This window comes from Sardina pilchardus, chromosome 11, assembly GCF_963854185.1.
Source record: "Sardina pilchardus chromosome 11, fSarPil1.1, whole genome shotgun sequence".
Classification (NCBI taxonomy): Eukaryota; Metazoa; Chordata; class Actinopteri; order Clupeiformes; family Clupeidae; genus Sardina; species Sardina pilchardus.
In genome coordinates, this window is record NC_085004.1 from 29,079,116 (window position 1) to 29,100,184 (window position 21,069).

The window sequence follows — 21,069 nt, forward strand, 5'->3', positions numbered from 1 at the left end:
ACATGTAGTTGCACCGTTGATATTCACAATGATATTCCATCATGAGCATGCCTCATTGGCTTCATGAATGTACTGCATTTCAGGAGTTCACTAATTAGTGATCGCTATCGATGACTGTCTGATGTGTAAGCAATTAGCACTACAGAGCTGTTTTACTGTTTATCCTGACTACTGCACATGCCCAGTAGGGAACGATGAGGGGATATGATGAAGTTAATAGATAAATACAATTGGGAGATTTCACTGTGAAATTTCATTACCCAAAACTGTTAACAAATACCTCCCCTCATCTTTCCTTTTGTGAGCACTTTATTTCTTCTGACAGTTTTCTTTATATTAGCACTTCTCAGTCAAATAGAGCAGCGACAACTTGTGCCTCTAGTTTGTAGCTGAATAGGTAATGGTAAAGGAATAGTGGTCATGTGACATTGATCATCATCCACTGCAATCACCTGTCTATGTCTGAAATAATCTGTATATTTCTAAAATCCTTACAGAGATGAATTCAGGAGGAGCACAAGAGGGAGGAGCCAAGGCAGGGCCCCCCAAGTTCAAGAAGAAGGAGGGGAGGACATTCAAGAGCAAGATCCCCAAGCCTGGCCAGAAGGGGTAAGAGTCATCTCTGTTCGTACACACACCGTCACACAGAGACCATTCACAAACTGTGCATGCTCAGTAACATAGGCTCGTGTTTACGCTACACACATGCAAAGCAATTTTATTAATAAGCCCCATTCATAGCATATTATATGATATATATGTAACAAATTGTATCAAAAATAAAATAATAAAAACTAGACACCACTGTTTATGAGCACATAGCTATATGTTGGTTACTTCATTTTTCTATCACTTTTTCTTTCAGGTTCGACAATGATGTACCTGGCATGGAGGGGCTTGGAGGTAAGCTGGAATTTCTATTATTATTATTTATTTATTTTTTAAGAAGAGGAAGTGAATGCCAGAATGGCTTTACCCATAATAATGTAAATAACTGAAGATGGCTACCATAAATTATGTCATTACACTAGTTAGAATATACAACAGTATATTATAAACATCACACTCACTTCAACATTCTCTGTTGCTCCCAGACGCTGCAATCGTGTGCCCCTGGGAGGCATTTGGAGACATGGAGCTGAGTGATCTGGCCCAGTTTGGACTCGTATAGAGAGAAACATCTGCATCTCTGGAGGGCTGTCAATCATTACGTTTTCCACCTGACACAAGCATGACAATATCCCCACCTGGATATGAAAAGCGGCTCTCCAGAACTCACATATCCGCAACAGAAAACATTTCATGTTTGGCATAGCAATGCAGCCCCAATTTGTGTAAAATTGTCAAACATTGTGCCAATATGTGGGTTACTACTATGTACAAGCCTTGGATAATGCTTCACATTTCATAAAACTGCAGAATTCTTTCTGTCACTTCTGCCTGGACTGAAAGTATTGCGATCACAGTCAATGTGTGTGGAATGCAACAACATTTTGCATGTTTGTATAAAGACAAGACTTTGCATGAAATAGAGAATAAGACAATAACCAGACTAAATGTATTAACTAGGATTTTTTTAAATCAAATTGTAACAGAGGTATATATTTTTTTTCTTTAGAGTTCTATTTTTCAACAAATGAAATATGCTAAATAAAAGTTGCATAATCTGCTTTTGTCTGCTTCCTAATAATTGTCAAAATGTCCATGTTGGTAAGTGTAAAAAGTAAAATTAGACATTCAATAATATTATTGAATAATGGTGTGAGTTTTCTTAAAATCCTGAAGTCTAATTTTGCCTAAGACTATTAGGCCTACTGCACTGGCACGGGCACACACAAAGCCATTCACTGTAAAACAATGTGCATTTTCAGAACATGTCTGAGTTCTCTTGAGTGATCATTGGGCAATGAGCTGTTATCTTGTTCGGTACCTTAATGGTGCATACACTCAGGCAAATGACAAAGCCTCAGCCACTACGGCTTTTCATCAGTGGAGTGGAATGGCATGGTTTTGGTATACTGCCATCTACTGGTACAAAAAAGAACATTTGTACTTTTTTTCCCCACTGCTTACACACCAAATGTTTGCTTGTCACACAAGTTTCTAAACATTTCTCTCAAATACCATAAGCCCACACCAAATCTGCAAAACCATACACTAATTAGCTGTCTTTGACTCATCTTCACTTCTCTAAAACACATTTTGCAAAACACCACACACAATCTTCTACCTAACACACAAATATCAGGAGGGTGGCATCTCTGGGTTGGGCTTGGCCCCTTAGTTCCAGTGGTAGGAACTTGGAATGCTTTAGCATTAACCAAGATATTTTGGGCAATTCCATGCTCCCAACTTTAAGGGAACAGTTTGGGGATGGCCCCCTCCTGTTCTAACATGACTGTGCACCAGTGCACAAAACAAGGTCCACAAAGAGTTTAGCGTGGATGGACTTGACTGACCTGCACAGAGTCCTGACCTCAATCCGATAGAACTCCTTTGGGATGAATTAGAGCGGAGACTGAGCCGGTCTCCTCATCCAACATCAGTGTGCGACCTCACAAATGGCCTTCTGGAAGAAAGGTCAATAAATTTCATAAACACACTCCTAAGTAGCCTATGTTGTCTCTTTAAAGGGACACTTCACCGATTAGCATTAAGCTTTGTATCTTTAGAAAACCAGTCATGTTATTGAATGGTTGTGCATCATTCCCTCAGTTTGCCTTGATATGATAGAAATACGTATTTCATGTGAGTGTAGTTCCATGTCAAATCAGCCTAGAAAAACGGCAGGTTTCATTTTCAGTTGGTCTTATTGCACTTTCTAACTTGAGAGGAGACACATTTTAAATGGGAAAATTACCAGAAATCTTAGTCACTTTTAAACATGAAGCTAGCAGGCGAGAAGCTAATGGTCTAATCCGATTCAATGATCTATGCTAGGCTGAAGCTAAAAGTTGTATCGCCAGACTCACAGAATGGCTGGATGAACGGGAACAAGGTAAATATAGATTGTTTTACTCGAGGGGAGGTGGGAAATGAGCGTATTTCCAAAAATGGCAGAATATCCCTTTAATAACTTTTAGTATACCTATCAGTTTGTAAGGGTGCACTGAATTATATTGTCATAATAATAGCCTACTTTGGGAGCTTTACAGTACAATCAATTATGGACGGATAGGCAACACAGGCCTAATATGTGAACAATGTTATGTGAAATGTGTTGTGAATTTGCAGTAGACCTTGTTTGTTTCCACTGAAAACTAGTTAAGACCATGAACAATAAAGATGGCTCAATTATTTTTATTGACAGTCGTCACTCTTCATCACACGGGTGACACACGTAGTGTGCACCACCTCCTGTACCCGCCTCATGTGACCACTTGTAGCAGAAAACGCACTGCACCCCCTCTTCCCCTGGCATGGAGGTGCTGAATAGCTCGCAGCACACCAGGCAGCTGACATCCTTGTTGTCACCTTCAGGAGGGAGGACAGCAGTGGTGGCAGGAGACCTGGGGACACCAGCAGAAGTAAAGGGCTGGAGGTTAAGTTTAGCCTGGTGGACTTGTTGCTTTATGGACTTGATCTATATTTATTTATCTATCTGTCTATGTATCTATCAACTCACCAAGAGGGGCGATGACTGGAGCTGGGCGGTCCGTCGCATAGGAGCCATCAAAGTCCTTCTCTTTGAAGGCTGCTGGATTGAAGGGCCAGATTCCGGGAGAGGAAAACCCAGAGGTGATGTTTGCCACCGATGCTGCCTCTGGTAACGCAGCAGCCACGAGGGATCGGACATCATAGTGATGTTGGCCCCTGGGTGGCTCCGCATCCACCCATCTGCTGCGGTGTTGATGTAAAACTTGAGGGGGCCAAACACACAGATGTCCATCGACTGCACACGGAGAAAGAAGGAGAAAAAGAAAGGAGGACAACACCATGGGCCCGGCAAGAATCAATTGCTGCTCACGGAGAGGTGGGATTGGTGGTTATCCAGCAGGAGCAGCACCTTTGACTCTTTGGACACCCGGGTGTGTTGAACAAAGTGCTCCAGGAACAGGAGGAAGTCCGGCTTCTTCATCCATCCACTTGGGTTCCCCGTCCCGGTACAGCCAACGGGACCACCCCTTAGGATGTGGTCCTTGAACCGTTTCCGGGGAAAGACGAAGGCCGGTGGAACACTGGCACCTAGTGCATTCCCTGCCGGGGCAACGGTGACCAGGGTCCCCCTCTCAGCAGATGTCACAGAGCCCACCTGCTTCTGGCCCGTCAGTGCCACGACACGGTCTGGAACCTGGACAGTGGTGACCCTGTCATGAATTTGAACACAAGAATATGTCAGTCTTTTAACTTTTTAGATGAACTTTTTAGATTAACTTTGTAAATGAACTTTTTTCCCCTGGCCTGAAGTCCTTCATGTGCGACGTGGACTGTGCTGAGCAAATGGTTGAAAATGATCAGACTCACACAAAAATCGTGACGTTTCACGCTATTCAGCAGACCAGCCGCCTCCACAAACCTGCGATAAAGAGGCTCTGATAGTTCTGACAAAGTGGCTGTCACTGCTTTAAAGGGACACTTCACCGATTAGCATTATGCTTGGTATCTTTAGAAAACCAGTCATGTTTTTGAATGGTTGTGCATCATTCCCTCAGTTTGCCTTGAGATGGGAGAAATACGGGTTTCAATGTTGGACTTCCTGCTTTCAATGATGTAAAAATCATAATTTTACATCATTGAAAGCAGGAAGTCCTATTCATGGGTTTCATTGAAATCTGTATTTCTTCCATCTCAAGGCAAACTGAGGCAATGATGCACGACCATTCAAAAACATGACTGGTTTTCTAAAGATACAAAGCTGTCCCTAGTTATATGTCCCTTTATCTCTTTTCTAATTGACAGTGTCAAAATGTCAGTCAGTGGTAATTATTTCATCCAGGTGATGAGTTAAAATATCCATAAAATTCAGTTGATCAGTTATGTAACTAGATTTGTGGTCACTGCCATCTCACCCTTTACACATTGTGGCCAACCTGAGAACAGTAACTAATGACTTTGAATTGGATTAAGCCTGACAAAAGAGGATGAACTCATGATCTAATTAGGCAGTAGGCACTGCCACTGTGAGTGTGGTGCCAGTAAAGGGATTTCATTTAAGAACTCAAACATCCATGTGACGCCTAACAATCAATTTCATCAATTGATTTTGTGAAACTATACCCAACATCCACAAGACTTTATAAGCATTTTAGTACCAATGCCTTTAGTGGATTGTTTAGGAATGGTCAATTCCAGTAGCCTTGATTCATTAAAGAGCCATTTGCACATATTTGTTACAACCACACAATTGGGTAGCAATTGGAGCACTGCTATTTTTACTATGATATTGTTTTTCTCATATTTTGGCTTTGTTAAAAATTATTTTGGTTCAAGTAACAACTTCCCATACCACATACAGGTCCAATGATCACGGGGATCCAGGTTCAACAATGGCTTGAAGTACTTTGTCAATCTTCTCCCCCACCCACCGCATAAATGTTTCCTTTGTTAAGGTTTAGAGCATGACAAGAATACAGAAGATAGCAAAACTAACACATGCCACCTGGGTCAGTATGAAATATGTTTATATAGGGGCCAAGCAGAAATGCTGCACAGAAACGTCCACTATGTTTGTAACTTTTCCTGTACTTGAGTTATATTTATTGCTTCCGTATTGTCATGTAACAACACTGCTAGCTCCAAACTTACCATTATGTTTATACAGCATATTCGTATTTTTATATTATGACTACAAAATGAAGAGATCTTACTGATGAGCTGGCAAAGAACTACTAAAGCTTAATTGTTTTTGCAAATGAATATGAAAGAATATGCAGCCCCAACTCATGTTCCTCATGATAAACTTGTAACACATACAGTATGGAGGTGGCCATGCACATGTGCCTCTTGACTCAAAACAAGGCTTATATGACACTGCCCAGAATATACTCTTCCATCATCCTCAGTCACAGCTCAAGTGTTGTTAGGGAAGGATTATATGAAAGCAGAAGGTATATAAAGGTTACCAGTAAGAGAGGGAGAGGCAGTTCAGAACAGAGAGATAGCAAAAAGAAAGAGAGGACCCACTCATCTTTGTTTTGCATCTCTTTCTTCAACAGCTCTCCTTAGGAAATATTTCGTTTACAAGCCAGAAGGTAAGTAAATATAGCTTATATTCTTGCATTTTAATATTTATTCCAATTCGAATGTATTATATTATATTATCTGAATATAATGATGCTTAATTTGCTATGAAAAATATAGAACAGGTGTGGGACTAAAGGTTCTGAGGATGAATGAATACTTTTTTTTATAAATCTGCAAGAAGTATCTGTTCACTTATTGCAATGGAATTTCATTGAAAGTGAAAGTCAACTAGTAAGACATCACCACGCAACACCTGAAACTGTCAAGTTTTGTCTGTGTGACAAACTATTTCTTTTGTCACTCGAAGCCACGAAACGGTAGGGAAATTATTTTTAAAGACCCATTATATCAAGTTTCTTTTCTTCTTGAGGCAAGTAGCCAAGCTGGTATAACATATTGTTTGTCGGTAGTTATAAGTCTACGCTGCACGGGACTTATTTTCCGATAATTACCGGTGGACAATATTTTATGAAATATTAATAAGCAGTAGGCCTATGTTAAATAATGAACACATAATACTTATAACACCTATAGACTTACCATCAAAATACACACCGTGTATGGTAATTCTACTACTATGAAATGTAGTTATGTAAGGCATCTTACCTAATATGGATTATATCTCTAAAAATGTAAGAGCATAATATTATTATGACGGCAAAACACAGCCAGAGCTAACACATGTGATTATGGAAGTCAGGGTTCACATATGAGGACAAACCTATGAGCTGCTTATATAGGATTATTGTAATATGTTTGTTGTTTTTAGGAGCTGAAGCTGAGACTCAAGGCTTTATCAGTAATGACATTTATTGTGCTCAGGAGCCAGCTCAGTGTGTGTGTGTGTGTGTGTGTGTGTGTGTGTGTGTGTGTGTGTGTGTGTGTTTCGTACTGAAAGCCGTCACATTGGCGTTCAGGTGTAGCCGGGAATTTGCCGTCTCTGCATGAAATGGAGGCGCAATATTCCTCCTTTCAAAAGAGCTGCCACGGTGTAGTTGTAAACATGTAAGCAAGCACTGGGCGTGAAGTTGAACAGTGACGTACAACATAGGCGTCGGAAAAATAATTATGTACTGTAGTCTTGTGACTCGTGAGGGGCGCATCCTGATTGATGCCTCTGTGACCATACCTGTGACCAGCTCAGATCCTCGCTGATGTTAGTTCCAAGGAATCTGAAGCAGCTGATTCTCTCCACTACTGTGCCCCCGATATAAATGTGTGTGCTCCTCTCCCTGCAGTCTCCAGTAGTCCATGGTCAGCTCCTTGGTTTTGCTGATGTTGAGCAGCAGGTTGTTGTCCTGGCACCAAGATGTCAGGGTTGCCATCTCTGCTTTGTAAGCAGACTCATCATCACTCATGATAATCGATTATGGTGATGTCATCAGCAAACTGAATGATGGTGATTGACGCGTGAGTTGCCATACAGTCATGCATGTACAACAGGGTGCTTAAAATACATCCCTGTGGGGCACCAATGATGGGTGTTGGAGCCCAGCCGTACCAGTGTACTATCAGTCAGGAAGGATCCAACTGCACAGGGATTAACTGATGTCCGGTTCAATGTAGTCGATGAAGAACGTCTGTACATAGCTGTTTTTCTTATCCAACTGAGAGAGAGAGCGCAATGTTCAAAGCTATTTCATCGTCTGGACCTGTGTGGCCTATAGAAAAACTGGAGTGGGTCTAATGTAACCGCTTAAAACACATCATGACAACAGAGGTGATCGCAACTGGGCGGTCATTAAGACACTGTTGATTTTTTAGGGACTGGACTGATGGTGGTCCTCTTGAAACATGCGGAGATAACACTGAAGCAGGGAGAGACTATAGATGTCCTTGAAGACCTCTGCCAGTTTAGATGTACAAGCCTTGAGAACACAACCTGGAAAAGGCTGGATTTTACAAACTTATATTCCTGTTATGATCTGTGCTGTTTTTCTTTCAGAAATGAACGCAGGTACAACTCAGGGAGCAAACAAGGCCGCTCCCCCCAAATTCAAGCAGAAGGGGGAGGGGAGGACGTTCAAGAGCAAGCTCCCCAAGCCTGGCCAGAAGGGGTGAGACATATCACATGCGTACATGAAAACACACACACACACATATACACAGAACAATACAACAACAGCAATGTTTACTACCACAATGACCACAACTACTACTACTACTGCTGTTACAAATTCCACCACTACTATTACTACTCTCTATTACCACCCTACTATCATCATAATAATTTCTTATAACTTACTTTCCTCCTAGGTTTGACAATGATGTCCCTGGAATGGAAGGCCTTGGAGGTAAATCACTTCGCCTTGTAATCAATGAAATGAAAATGACTATCAGCTCATTATACTATAATAATACAGTTCAAATTTCCAAAGGGTTACAATACTGTACATAGTTTAGCCAAAGTGTAGTGTAAGATCACCTTCTTAGTGCATCAGAGATTAAATTTATGTAAAAATTATTGGCTTATTGTAGTCACTTTTCAAATGGACTATGACGAGGTTATGCCAAATTTAACTGTGTTTAATATTTGTTTAAAGTAATGGAAATACTGTAAGTGAAACGTGTGACACGTGGAAGGGCTGAGGGCTCAAACTGTGATAATTCACCGGGATGTTGAACAGAAAACAGCCTTGGCATGACGAACCCTAGTCCTTTCAAACCCAGTGGAAGGTTCCATAAAGAAAATGTGTTCCGTGTGTGTAATGGTTAACCCTCGTACATTCACATTCTGTATAGGCTACTCTCTGTCCTCCTGGCTAAACAACACCCTTAATGAAATGAAGCTGTTTAATTGAAATATGACTACAACAGGCCAACATAAGGATGACACAATCTAGGGGAATCAATTTATACAGAAATAATAATCAATTTATTTCTGATACTATCACTGAGTTCTGAAAAGAAGTCCTGTGTTTCTTTTGGCCTTTTCTGTTCATAACCAACTGATTACACCCACTGCCCCTCTCTGTTGCTCCCAGACTCTGCGATCGTGTGCCCCTGGGAGGCATTTGGGGACATGGAGCTGAGTGATCTGGCCCAGTTTGGACTCGTATAGAGAGAAACATCTGCATCTCTGGAGGGCAGTCAATCATTACATTTTCCACCTAACACAAGCATGACAATGTTATAGCACAGCTTGTGCTGAAAAAAACCAGCATACAGCTTCAAGATTGCTGAAAAAGAAAATCAAATGACAAGCGCCAAATAAAAAATCAAATCAAATCAAGCAACTCTCCGGAGCATGTGTTTTAGTAGGTGAAGATATAGTGAATGTGTATCTGTCATAATGTACCAAGGTAATGCAGCTTCACTTTGTGTAAAATTGTCATACATTGTACCAACTTGTGGATTACTGCCATTTCTCTTGAGGGCCTGTTTATTTGGGTTCTGTACAATTATGACTATATTTAAGTATAAAGTATTAAGTCTAAAACGTTGAAGGTAGTAGTAAGCACAAATCATCATGTATCATTAACATCTGTATCTTAATATTGTACATGTATAACACAATGATGAATTTAACACCATATTGTGCAAAGAAATATGCAAGCCTAAATGGTATTGGCCGGGTTTCCCAGATTCGTTGAGAAGCTCTTAAGTGCTAAGAACTTCTTAGGAGCGCTCTAAGAACGTTCTAAGAACGCTCCTAAGAAGTTCTTAGCACGTAAGAGCTTCTTAACGAATCTGGGAAACGCGGCCATTGTCAGTAGATTGCCTTGCTTTGTAACCAGCAAAAATTAAGCAGTCAACCAACAACTTGATTTTAACAAGCAAAGAATTATATTAAAGTAAATACAAGAGCCATTTTTGCATGTCTTTTGTCATTCCCACGTCTTCTCCTATAGCATACTCTGTGGTATTTGTCAGATAGTTGTCCTCCATGTATATCAAGTTTGTACATTAATTAACATTGTTGATTTTCCAAATATTGGAAAATCAGGCCATTTGCAAGTTGCCGATTATGAAATATATGAATACACATGAGTAGGCCTATACATAAGGGGCATCTTATGTCAGCAACACATTTTTTTACATTATTTCAATAAAATATCGACTTGAATAAGTAATATTAAAAATAACTAGAGATGTAATTCCAAAGAAATTACGAGTGCATGAAAATGCAAAAATGGTGAGGACTTTTATTTTGAAACAGTTGTGGGTAGAGGAAACAGTTGAACAGGATATGTAATCTTAAGAGAGCCAGAAAGCCTGAGACAGAGAGTTGCTGCCAGGTGGCTTTGAACACCTGGCTTAAGATTCTAATTGCTTAACGACTTTATTGTGATGTCATAATCCAATGTTAAGTCTATGAGAGAAAAAATGTTTTTAAAAATTCATATAAATTAAACGATAAAGTTTTCAAAGATGAAATTTACATAGCTGAAGTCACCTAAGTAAGACCTACGCAGCGCAGTTTGAATGAAGTTTCTACGTCGAACGGTTGAAGCTGAATTGAACGCACAAAAAGTGTCTGAAGAAGAATAATAATATCGATAATAAGAATAAACAGCATAACAGTAGAGTGCATTTTCATGCACTCTAATGATTCGCTTACTTAAATGTAAATCAAGGCAAATTTAGATATTTATTGAATCTGTCTGTGATTGAGCATAGAACCGTAATGCAGGAACTTTTGATATGGGCAAGAAAGGGGTTTCTAAGTGGAGATGAGAGCCCTCAGAATGAACTATATGCCAATCCAGTTTCTGACACGATTAAACGTGAGACTGGGTTGTATGCACCTGAATTTAAAGGTATACTATGCAACGTTTTTCAGTTAATCAATTCGTTCCATACTGTCTATCTATCTATTTATCTATCTACTTTTGCACTGTCAGTATCTGATAATGACCAACAACATGCTACATCAAAAATGGAGCGAGAAGTTCACTTTAACAGCGTCAAACTAGGCCTCCAGCCCGTCTAATCCTTTGCTTCTTAAAGCAGACAAATAACTTTCTATCATTGCGATGGTGGTAGGGATCTGTTAGCTGATTCAACATAGGCTAGGCATAGCCTACACGTTTGCTGGCAGACTTTGCTTGATGGACTCTTGGGCCCCCATCCTCGACTTCAAGGCACCTAATCCTAACCCTATAGCACCTTCCCAGCAGCACTCCCATGGTGAGGGCCCAAAAGACCATCACAGGAGAAATTTGCATTGTGACATCGTCCAGACAGTAAAGGAAAGGAAAAAATGAGACTTCCAGACACCCCCCCTCCCCCTCCCCCCACATACAACAGTACATCTGTTAGACATGCAACATGCAACAGTACACATTCCTTGGGCATGCACAACTCCACTACACCTGTTCGAGCACATGTGGGGAAAGCACAACCACTATGTACAGCCAATGTCATGGTCTCTCACTATTTGAAAATGTAGTATTTGGGTGTCTGATTTAAGATATTTGGTAGAATTTTCATTACCTGGCCCCTGCACGTTTGAAACCCGCTCCGGCGCCCCTGGGTTTGACCAAAACTGGATGTCACTGCAGTGAGTCCAAAGGATGAACCTGCCAGATAAAAATCAGTGCTGAATATCTCAAATATCATAGCTACAGTAATTTCTCGCATACAGTGAGGAGCATATGTATTTGATACCATGCTAAAACAGGAATATAAAATCATCATTTGACAATTGATCTTAATGCCTTAATTAAAAAAGGCTTTATCATCCTGATAAAGTTCCCTTGGCCTTTGGAATTAAAATAGCCGCACATCATCACATACCCTTCACCATAGCTACTGTAGAGATTGGCATGGTGCTTTTTCCAGTAGGCCTATTAGCCTGTTTGATGCTCATTGACCTCAATGCAAATCAAACAGGCTAATAGGCCTACTGGAAAAAGCACCATGCCAATCTCTAGCTATGGTGAAGGGTATGTGATGATGTGGGGCTATTTTAATTCCAAAGGCCAAGGAAACTTTATCAGGATGCATAATATCCTGGATCCATGAAATAGCTGGCCTTTAAAAATAAACATCTGCCTGCCCCTATGTTAACCCTATGTGTTAAATTCCCATAGGGTTACATAGGGGGTCAAATACTTCCTTCCCTTAGCATTTAAGGAAAACATTTATTTATTTACGATACATTCTTCAATCACAAAGACAATTGCGTCCTTGGCGGTTTTATTTTTACTCATTTTTTGAATTAAGGCATTAAGATCAATTGTCAAATGATGATTTTATATTCCTGTTTTAGCATGGTATCAAATACATATGCTCCTCACTGTATAAGCCGCAGGACAGTGTTTTATGCAAGTTAAAAGAAAGAAAACCATATTAACGGCATATTAACTGCCCCCATATTAGCCTCATAGCTGAAGAAAATTTGCAAAATCAATGTATAAGCCGCGGCTAATAGTCGGGAAATTACGGTAGTATCTCATTTAAAGCAAATGACATATATTACTTTCTCATTTTCCATGGTGGATAACCTCATATGCACCAGTGGGTTATTTAAGAGAACTTAAGGTTAGCTCTAGGGTCAAGTAACGGCAGCTTAACAGACGTTTAAAAATAACTGTTGCCTTTTTTAACACCTTTTAATCTACGGTATCCAAGTAAGACAGTTGGTCAGAGCGAGTAGATGTTCACAGCCAAGCGCATGGTGACCAGCTCTCTCTGCAGCTCCTTCTTTCTCTCAAACATTTGACCACATTGCTGGACAAAATGGGACAAGGAGAGAGTGCAGAACATGAGGAGGTAGACCTTGCGCTTATTCAGGACCTCTGCCTGACGTTTATGAAGGAATGCCCGAGTGGAGCCTTACACCTTCACGAGTTCAAACGGATCTTTGGAGTACAGAGCACATCCGAAGAGGAGAGCATCTACATGGAGACGATATTTCACTCCTTTGACACAAACAGGGTAAGAGTACAGTTGGTCTGTATGATCATTTCAATAGAACTACTGCTGCTGATGCTGTGTATGACGCTGACTGGTTTGGAACTCAGGGTAATTCAGGGAATTCAGGGTAAGAGTACAATTGGTCAGTATGATCATTTCAATAGAACTACTGCTAGTATGATCATTTCAATAGAACTACTGCTGCTGATGCTGTGTATGACGCTGACTGGTTTGGAATATGCTCCTTTGCTGAGGAGTAAACATTCTGTTTTTTGGCGTTATTTTTCCTTGCAGGACAACCAATTAGACTTCATGGAATATACAGCAGCGTTGCATCTTGTACTCCGGGGAAAGCTGGAGGACAGACTGAAGTGGTCATTTAAAGTGTATGATCGAGATGGAAATGGCCGCCTTGACCGTAAAGAAATCAGACACATCATTAAAGTAAGAGAGTAAAAAAATCAATATTAAATGTTAGTTAATATTCACACATTATAATGCATACGTGATGGTGATTATTCATTGATGTTATTTAGCTAATCTCATCAAGGATCAACGTGTTGCAGATTCTTAAAGTCTATATCTGCATTTGAATCTAACAATAGACCATGAAATAATTGAAGGGCTCAGATGCAAATTCATTTGTGTTGAATTTACTTACTATCAGTCCCAGTGTTGTTAGGTTGTAATGATCTGATTTATTGTAATTCAAAGAAAACAACGGCAGTTTGATTTTTTTTTTTTCAAATCTTTGTTGAAGATATTTTCAATAGATTTAAACAGAGGTTATGAAATACTTGACTGGATCTTTAGTCATATGGTTAGGTTAACTTAGGTTAGGTTAACGTAGGTTAGGTTTTGTCAGGTCAGCTTTGGCCAATGGCCTCTTGATCTTACATTAAAGTCAGCTGTGTTAGGACACATGCTAATTGAGTGTGGCCTACTTGTAAGGATTAAACTAAAAGAGTGTACACCTTAAATAGCTTCGCTGTCCTAACTTACACTCTTCCAGTATCAGCATCAAAGAATCTGCTATTTATAGGTTAGTTATGAAAGCAAAGCTTGCTGTGTACAACAGAATATTCACCAATAATTTACCAACAATCAACAATATTGACATTGAAGAAAAATACTTCAGTAAAATAATTTTAAAAAAAAATTGTCTCACTATTCCCGTTTTTTGCAGATCATTTACAAAATGAAGACCAAGAACACCGATATTGGCATGACTCCCCAGGAAATGTGTGACAGAATATTTGAACTGGTTGATGAGAATCATGATGGTGAGTGTGGAGTGTTAAGTCTGATTATGTGGGAGTGGTACTACTGACCACCGTGGTCTCATAAGTAGCCTAATCCGTAAGGATGGGGATAAGCCAGTGGGGAGGGGGCAAGTATAGAATATGGAACGTTGCCATTTAGAATTACCACACTAAACTCTGTCTGTCTTTTCATCTGTGTCCATCCACGCATATGTCCTTTTGACCATAGCCTGTATGTGTGTTTGTTTGTCCTCTCTGTAAATCCCTTTTTCATCTATCTCTCTCAACTCCCCCCCCCCTCTTTCTCTCCTTAGGTCAAATATCATTGGCAGAGTTCATGGAAGGGGCACAGAAGGATGAGTGGCTGATGGAGATGTTGAAATTAGACTTTAACGCAGGCGGATGGGTCAATCAGAAACTGATCAAAGCACGATGACACAAGGATGTAATTCACTTGTGAGATTTGAATTCAGTCATCCATATAGATGATTTTCATCTATCAGGAGACAGAAGAGCTGCTTTTCCAGCAAGCCCACACATGGGTGTGTCATTTCTGGTGCTGGTCCTTGTTTGGAGGGCTTCACAAAACAGTGCCAGAAAATTGAACAAATTGAGACATTATACTCTCTTTCTGTGACGATGGATGTGGAAGAACTGGGAAGAAGGACGTTAAAATATAAAGATAGCATGTTACTGGGCACTCAGTTTGTCAACATAAGACAACACCAGCTGGATCCGGGACATGTGATGCTTCAAAAATGATGCAGCGTCAACACTGCAGATACTGTATTGTGAAATGTACAGTATGTTCCATTTGTGCATCAGAATGGCATTTGTGCTTAGTGTGCAAGTTGATGCACATGCTCTTATCCAAAGCCACTTATATATGTCAATTAAAACAAGGGAGTCTCCCGACTAAGGGAAAAGTGCCTTGCTCAAGGGCACAACAGTGGCAGTCAGGAATCGCACTCCCGCATTTTTTCTGTGCTTTTCTGACACCAGGAATTAGTTTGTTTTGATGTTTGACAGCAACAAAATGTAAACCAGTTTAAGTGACCATACTTGAAATCTACCCATTTTTTTTTGGAGGGAAATTATACAATATATTAGACATCATATAGGATCTATAATGTCATAATGTAATCATAATATCATATTGCAACAAATCTCAAGCTAAATTAATCCATTTGTGTTGTGGTTTCTCTTTCAAGAAAATCTCTATTCTATGAATCTGTATGTAAGACATCAAAGCCATCGATATCTCAAAGTTGCGTCAGCCGTTGACTTCGCTGCTAGAGCGGTCACGTGGTTAGTAGTTTCAGTAGTTCCAAACAAACCCGCGCTCTGCTGCTGCGGTCCCTGGTTTACTACGGGACTGACAGCAGCGATCGCATTTCTACTTACGGTAAATACTCAATGAAAATTACTATAAACTGCATTGCCACATACATATATTACTCACTGAAAATGCATTATTATGCACACGACCATAAATCATGTAGAAAAGTCTTATGATAACACCTGAGATATTCATTCATTCCCCCGATGTGTGGAACTATTGAGTGAATTGTGACGCAACTTTGAGATAGCTTATCGATGGCTTTGTAAGACATTAATAAAGATTGTTCAAAAGTCTTCAATCTTTAGTCTCGACTCTCAATACAGAAGACAATATTGTAGTAATATTTAGTTGGCTAATTCCAAAGACAGCTCAGCCCAAAGATGAAATGTTAAAGTAAGAACTAGTGCATTTCCTCCTCCAAACTGGCTCCTCCATTACACCTACCTACGTTTGTTTCTATGGGATGTAATGTCTGTGTTTATGTTGCTGTTATGATTTTCCCCCATAGACCAGCTTCATCAGCATCATCTTTTTTAGAGTTATTTGTAATGTCTCCTCTAAGGTTATGTTGCATTCTATGATCCATGTAATTATGGATCCATTCCACTCTATTCTAGAGTTTGAATGAGAAGTCCCTCTGGAGGGCAGCAGCAGCAAGAGAAAGTGAACGAATCCTAACTTTTCTTCAGCACACTGGGTTGATGTTACTGCCACAATGACACCTCTAGTTATCAAGTATTCACAGAGTAAGTCATAAATATATAAATATAAATAAATATTAAATGACTAATCTTTAGTCTTCTAAGTTTAAGTCTGTAGTGCAAAAAGAAAGATATAGAGGATCCATAATGGCATTGGTAAATAGTTCTGACAGTAAGTTGTAAATAATAAAGGTGTAGGGTGATTTTATGGAATGTGTATGTGAAATGTATTGATAGAGGACATAGCAGGATCAGCAATGTGAAGTGACTATGACCATTGAAGTGAATGGGGGCACTATCTCCTCACTTTGTGCTCTGTGCATGGCACTCATCACAAAGTATAGAAGTCCCCAGGTCTCCTGGATGAATTCCAAGCTTGGTTCAATCAATCTGGCCACCCACTTTCAAGCTGGTGTGTGCTGAACGTTCTGGAACAAAATGGCTGCAGTGCGTCTTCCAGGTGGGTGAATTGGCCTGGTTCCCAAGAGTTGGAGATTGGAAGGAGGGTGTAAGACATAGATACAGAGTGTGAGAGAAAGAGCCTATAATGGAATTAGAACATGACGGACATGGCCCCTTAATGCTTTGTAAAGACCTCTGTGTGTGTGCGCGCGTGAGTGCGTACGTACGTGCGTGTGTGTGGCTGTGTGAGAGAGAGACATGTCTGAATATCTGTCTGACTGTATGTGTGTATGGCAAACACATCATGAGTCAAAATTCATATTAATAATAATAATAATAATAATAATAACTGTATTGAGCACAAAACTAAATAAATAATTAAATAATATATATATTTACAATATCTGAATAATATAATAACAATATTATTTAAACTATAATATTCTACTGCATATTCCTAACATCTGTCTCTATTCTTGCTTTTTCCCTTATCCTGAAATTGTGCTGCTACAGAGATCCGAAGAAGGCCAACTGGTGGTGTTTGTTTTCATTGTCTACATGTAGTGTAAACTTCAATTGGCCACTTCTCTTTTAATCTTGCTGTAACGACACTACATTCTTGCCAACAAGAAAGTCCATTCAGTAGCCTAATGGCCTCACACTCACTCCACCATGGGAATCAATTACCTAGTAATGTTGCATATAACACAAAAATACTAGCCCACCCCCCACCTGCCCAAGATAACACATACACGCACAATGAGAAAGTTTGGTACTTGTTTGAGAGAGAGAGAGAGTGAGAGTGTGTGTGTGTGTGTGTGTGTGTGTGTGTGTGTGCATGCCAGTAAGGCTCAATTAAACAACAAAATAGAGAGATAGAGAGACAAGAGATGCACAATGTGCATACAAAACCCAGATCGTATCTGAGCCAAGAGAAATTATTTGGACTTAAAGGCACAAGATGGGATTGGGAACCCCTGTCTAAAAATACTTCATCACCCAATTAAAGGTTTAGCAGAGATCTGAGTGGGCTTCAGCCTCAGAGCACAATCAGAGACACTGGGAACTAAAGGAGCTCCTTCTTTGACATGATGTCGGATGCTAAAATGGCAAGATTTTTAAGATGAGCCACATTATTGACACATTTTAATACTTTGATACATTGGTGACAAGAGGAACTAACTATGGGTCAGTCACAAAGTGAAGATGTGGATAACGAAGTGGCCTTGTCACAGATTCAGGATTTGTACAAGAGGTTTGCTAGTGAGTGCCCGAGTGGGAACTTGCATTTGCATGAATTCAAAAAGATCTTTAACATTAGTACTCAGTCTTCACCAGAGGAAAGTGCCTATGTTGACAACATCTTCCGCTCTTTCGACACAAATCAGGTAAGAGTCTTTAGATCACCATGCAGCATTATCATCTTACTGTTGTTTCATCTCACCTGGCAATACAGGTACTATTGCAGCAGAAATAGAAAATTGAATATAAAAGTCAAGAATATAGAATAGAATCTAAAAATGTACGAGAGATATTTGGGCTAGTATGTGATACTTTTTTTTGTTTGTTTTAAAGTTTCTTAAACATTCATGTGTTTCGTGTGTTCCTTCTGATCTCTGGGCTTTATGTGTGATATATTGGACTGGTGTGGATACAAGGGAACTTTAACACTTTAACTCTTTTCAGTATACTATATAGTTCTGTTTTGCCTCATTCTCCACAATTCTTTTTCGTTAAATTCAGGATAACACAATAGACTTCATGGAGTATGTGGCTGCTGTGCACCTTGTTCTCCGGGGCAAACTCGAAGATAAACTGAAGTGGTCGTTCAAGGTCTACGACAGGGACGGAAATGGTCGCCTGGACAAACGCGAAGTCAAGCACATAATAAAAGTGAGATAATTTTCCTATGACTGTGAGCTGTTTACAATGTTATAATGCAATTTTAAATGCCTTTGAGTTTATAAGGAGAAAACAATAATATGGCAGTGCCCTTAGAGTGTGTGCCTCATAGATAGATAGATACTTTATTGATCCCCACGGTGAAATTCAAGTGTATGCCATTAGGATGTGTCTGTTCCATAACCACATTTCACCCATCCACCCTTGCGTCCTCGGGGACAGTAAGAACAGTCTAAGCTGTTTACTTTTATACTTACGGTTTAACCCAGATTAGTCTCCGACCCTTGGCATTAACTTGGGAGATCCCACCTCGTCATCAAAGACTAAATATGGTTGTTTGCTTGTGTTCTTACAGTATAGTACAGGGGTACTCAATAGGCGGACTCCGGTCCGGATCCGGACCCAAACGTAGTGACATCTGGACCGAGCAAAAATCGAGATTTTGTTCATTTATTTATTTTTTCATAGTGATCCAAGCGAGATTTCATTGGGTTGATATTTCTACCTGTGTTTCCGATCACTCATCTACTGTAGCTCGCGCCCAATCCTAATGTCCTATCAGTGGTTGAATAACCTACATCACTATGACAACTCTTGTAGCTGCGAGCGCCTGGTCTGCGAGTGGCCTATCGGTCCGTTCCATTGGGCTCATCCACAGGACATCACCATGAAAGCTAGCGTAAGCCTACAACAACGATTTATGAGCGGTATTTGTTTCTTTAGCAAGCCAAGCAAATATCACGGTGTACTCCAAAATTGACAAAAAGCGAAAGTTGGATTCCGAAAATCGTGGGTTCAGACAGAGTAGCCGACGTCAGGACTGGCAAATATGCATTGCTGCCTGCGGGGAGCACGAACGAAACCAATGTGTTTAATCTCTAACTAGCACTCCAAGAGCGCAGACCTTCGCCAAGCGCCTCCTGGATTCCAAATGGTGATCCTGATCACTCTCAAAATGTAATTGTTTCTTCCTTAAGGAACAAGTTATCTTGCTAACAAACAAACAGACAGACAAACCCCGATGAAAACATAACCTCGTTAATTGACGGAGGTAACAACCCTGATGAAAACATAACTGGCGGAGGTAATGAGACAGTTGCACTTGTCAAAAGTGGAAACTTGAAACGTCATTATGAAACAAAGCATGTTCACTTCGAGCAGAATTATCCACAAACCTTTTATTTACTGCCTTTTTATGTAGGCCTAGCCTACTTTTTTCTAATTTTCGAAATGCACTGTTCCGGACCCTGGAAAGATTACAAATTTGGGGAGTGGACCTTTTGAGTTTCTAATTGAGTACCCCTGGTATAGTACATACAAGGCAACATGGAATTTTCAACACCATGGCTCTACATTGCATGATTAATACCTCCGTCAAGGAGGTTATGTTTTCATCGGGGACCGGCGTATGTTTGTTTGTCTGTCTGTCTGTCTGTCTAGCAACATAACTCAAAAAGTAATGGATGAATTTCAACAAAATTTTCAGGGAAGGTCAGATATGACCCGAGGAAGAAACAATTGAATTAAATTGGGTGCGATCCGTAACATCGTCGGGATTCTGGAGCCGTTTATGTGTTTCGCTTAGTGGTGTAATGGCATGGTATGGCCACGTGGTGGCGATCAGAATAGTTTAAGTTCAAATGTATGACAACCTAGGAAGAACAATACAGGCGGAGGTCTGCGCTCTCTGAGTGCTTTTCTAGTATTATTCTAGTACTGTATATAATCATGCAATGTCCAAGTCCATGAGTCAACCCACAGAACGTCATGCCATTCTGGATTAAATAGCAGATATGTTATTAATTTACTATTGTATAGTAAATAGATTGTAATGTGCAGTAATGATCTCACCTGTTATTGAAAACAGATAATTTCCAAAATACGGAGCCATAGCGAGCCATCCGGAAGCGAGGAAATGACCGCTGATCAGATCTGTGACAGCATCTTTGAACGTGTGGATAAAAACAAAGATGGTGATTATATTTTCTCACTATAAGCATTTGTTTTCCTCTCTGTTTTGTAATAAATTGTGGTCAAACCCAAAGATCCATGCAAACGTATGTTTCTATTTTGTGTATACAGGCCAAATCTCACTTGAAGAGTTTTTGGAAGGTGCACAACAGGACCCATGGGTTATGGAACAGCTCAAATTGGACGTGAGACCCAGTGGATGGTTCAATGAGCGCAATCCAGCTAAAACCTGAAAACTGCAAAATGAGACAACAGACTTTCTGCTTCATTTTAAGTTTGATAGAAAAAGAGAGAGGCTGTGAAAAGCTTATGAGCAGGATCACAAAGTTGGTATGAGATACCCGTGTCTGATACGGATATGACCATGAAGATTTTTTGTGGAAAAAACAATAGTGCTCTGGATGAGAGGATAAACTTGCCCTGATGAGAAGTGTGTTATTTTAAA

General features: G+C 40.0%; 4 protein-coding genes across 4 annotated transcripts; all 4 read left to right on the top strand.

Moving 5' to 3' along the window:
- Positions 1-499: 499 nt before the first annotated feature.
- Positions 500-1,375, top strand: LOC134095312 (retinal cone rhodopsin-sensitive cGMP 3',5'-cyclic phosphodiesterase subunit gamma-like). The gene is made up of 3 exons (XM_062548762.1): positions 500-609; positions 866-903; positions 1,095-1,375. The coding sequence occupies exons 1-3, from the start codon at positions 500-502 to the stop codon at positions 1,169-1,171; spliced, it is 225 nt and encodes a 74-aa protein (XP_062404746.1). The 3' UTR covers positions 1,172-1,375.
- Positions 1,376-7,660: 6,285 nt separating this feature from the next.
- Positions 7,661-9,244, top strand: LOC134095313 (retinal cone rhodopsin-sensitive cGMP 3',5'-cyclic phosphodiesterase subunit gamma-like). Its single transcript, XM_062548763.1, has 4 exons — positions 7,661-7,697; positions 8,129-8,240; positions 8,440-8,477; positions 9,168-9,244. The coding sequence occupies exons 1-4, from the start codon at positions 7,661-7,663 to the stop codon at positions 9,242-9,244; spliced, it is 264 nt and encodes an 87-aa protein (XP_062404747.1).
- A 3,623-nt stretch (positions 9,245-12,867) lies between these two features.
- On the top strand, positions 12,868-14,742 carry LOC134095314 (guanylyl cyclase-activating protein 2-like). Its single transcript, XM_062548764.1, has 4 exons — positions 12,868-13,065; positions 13,339-13,488; positions 14,231-14,327; positions 14,621-14,742. Exons 1-4 carry the CDS (start codon positions 12,868-12,870, stop codon positions 14,740-14,742), a joined length of 567 nt encoding a protein of 188 aa, XP_062404748.1.
- A 3,193-nt stretch (positions 14,743-17,935) lies between these two features.
- On the top strand, positions 17,936-20,857 carry LOC134095315 (guanylyl cyclase-activating protein 2-like). The gene is made up of 4 exons (XM_062548765.1): positions 17,936-18,139; positions 18,495-18,644; positions 20,521-20,626; positions 20,736-20,857. The coding sequence occupies exons 1-4, from the start codon at positions 17,936-17,938 to the stop codon at positions 20,855-20,857; spliced, it is 582 nt and encodes a 193-aa protein (XP_062404749.1).
- The last annotated feature ends 212 nt before the right edge of the window (positions 20,858-21,069 follow it).

Coding starts and splice junctions, on each gene's coding strand:
- LOC134095312 (XM_062548762.1), top strand. CDS start 500: ATGAATTCAGGAGGAGCACAAGAGGGAGGAGCCAAGGCAGGGCCCCCC. Junction 610..865: donor CCCAAGCCTGGCCAGAAGGG/GTAAGAGTCATC, acceptor TTTTTCTTTCAG/GTTCGACAATGATGTACCTG. Junction 904..1,094: donor TGGCATGGAGGGGCTTGGAG/GTAAGCTGGAAT, acceptor TGTTGCTCCCAG/ACGCTGCAATCGTGTGCCCC.
- LOC134095313 (XM_062548763.1), top strand. CDS start 7,661: ATGGGTGTTGGAGCCCAGCCGTACCAGTGTACTATCA. Junction 7,698..8,128: donor GCCGTACCAGTGTACTATCA/GTCAGGAAGGAT, acceptor TTTTTCTTTCAG/AAATGAACGCAGGTACAACT. Junction 8,478..9,167: donor TGGAATGGAAGGCCTTGGAG/GTAAATCACTTC, acceptor TGTTGCTCCCAG/ACTCTGCGATCGTGTGCCCC.
- LOC134095314 (XM_062548764.1), top strand. CDS start 12,868: ATGGGACAAGGAGAGAGTGCAGAACATGAGGAGGTAGACCTTGCGCTT. Junction 13,489..14,230: donor AAATCAGACACATCATTAAA/GTAAGAGAGTAA, acceptor CGTTTTTTGCAG/ATCATTTACAAAATGAAGAC. Junction 14,328..14,620: donor GGTTGATGAGAATCATGATG/GTGAGTGTGGAG, acceptor TTCTCTCCTTAG/GTCAAATATCATTGGCAGAG.
- LOC134095315 (XM_062548765.1), top strand. CDS start 17,936: ATGGGTCAGTCACAAAGTGAAGATGTGGATAACGAAGTGGCCTTGTCA. Junction 18,140..18,494: donor GCTCTTTCGACACAAATCAG/GTAAGAGTCTTT, acceptor CGTTAAATTCAG/GATAACACAATAGACTTCAT. Junction 20,627..20,735: donor TGTGGATAAAAACAAAGATG/GTGATTATATTT, acceptor TTGTGTATACAG/GCCAAATCTCACTTGAAGAG.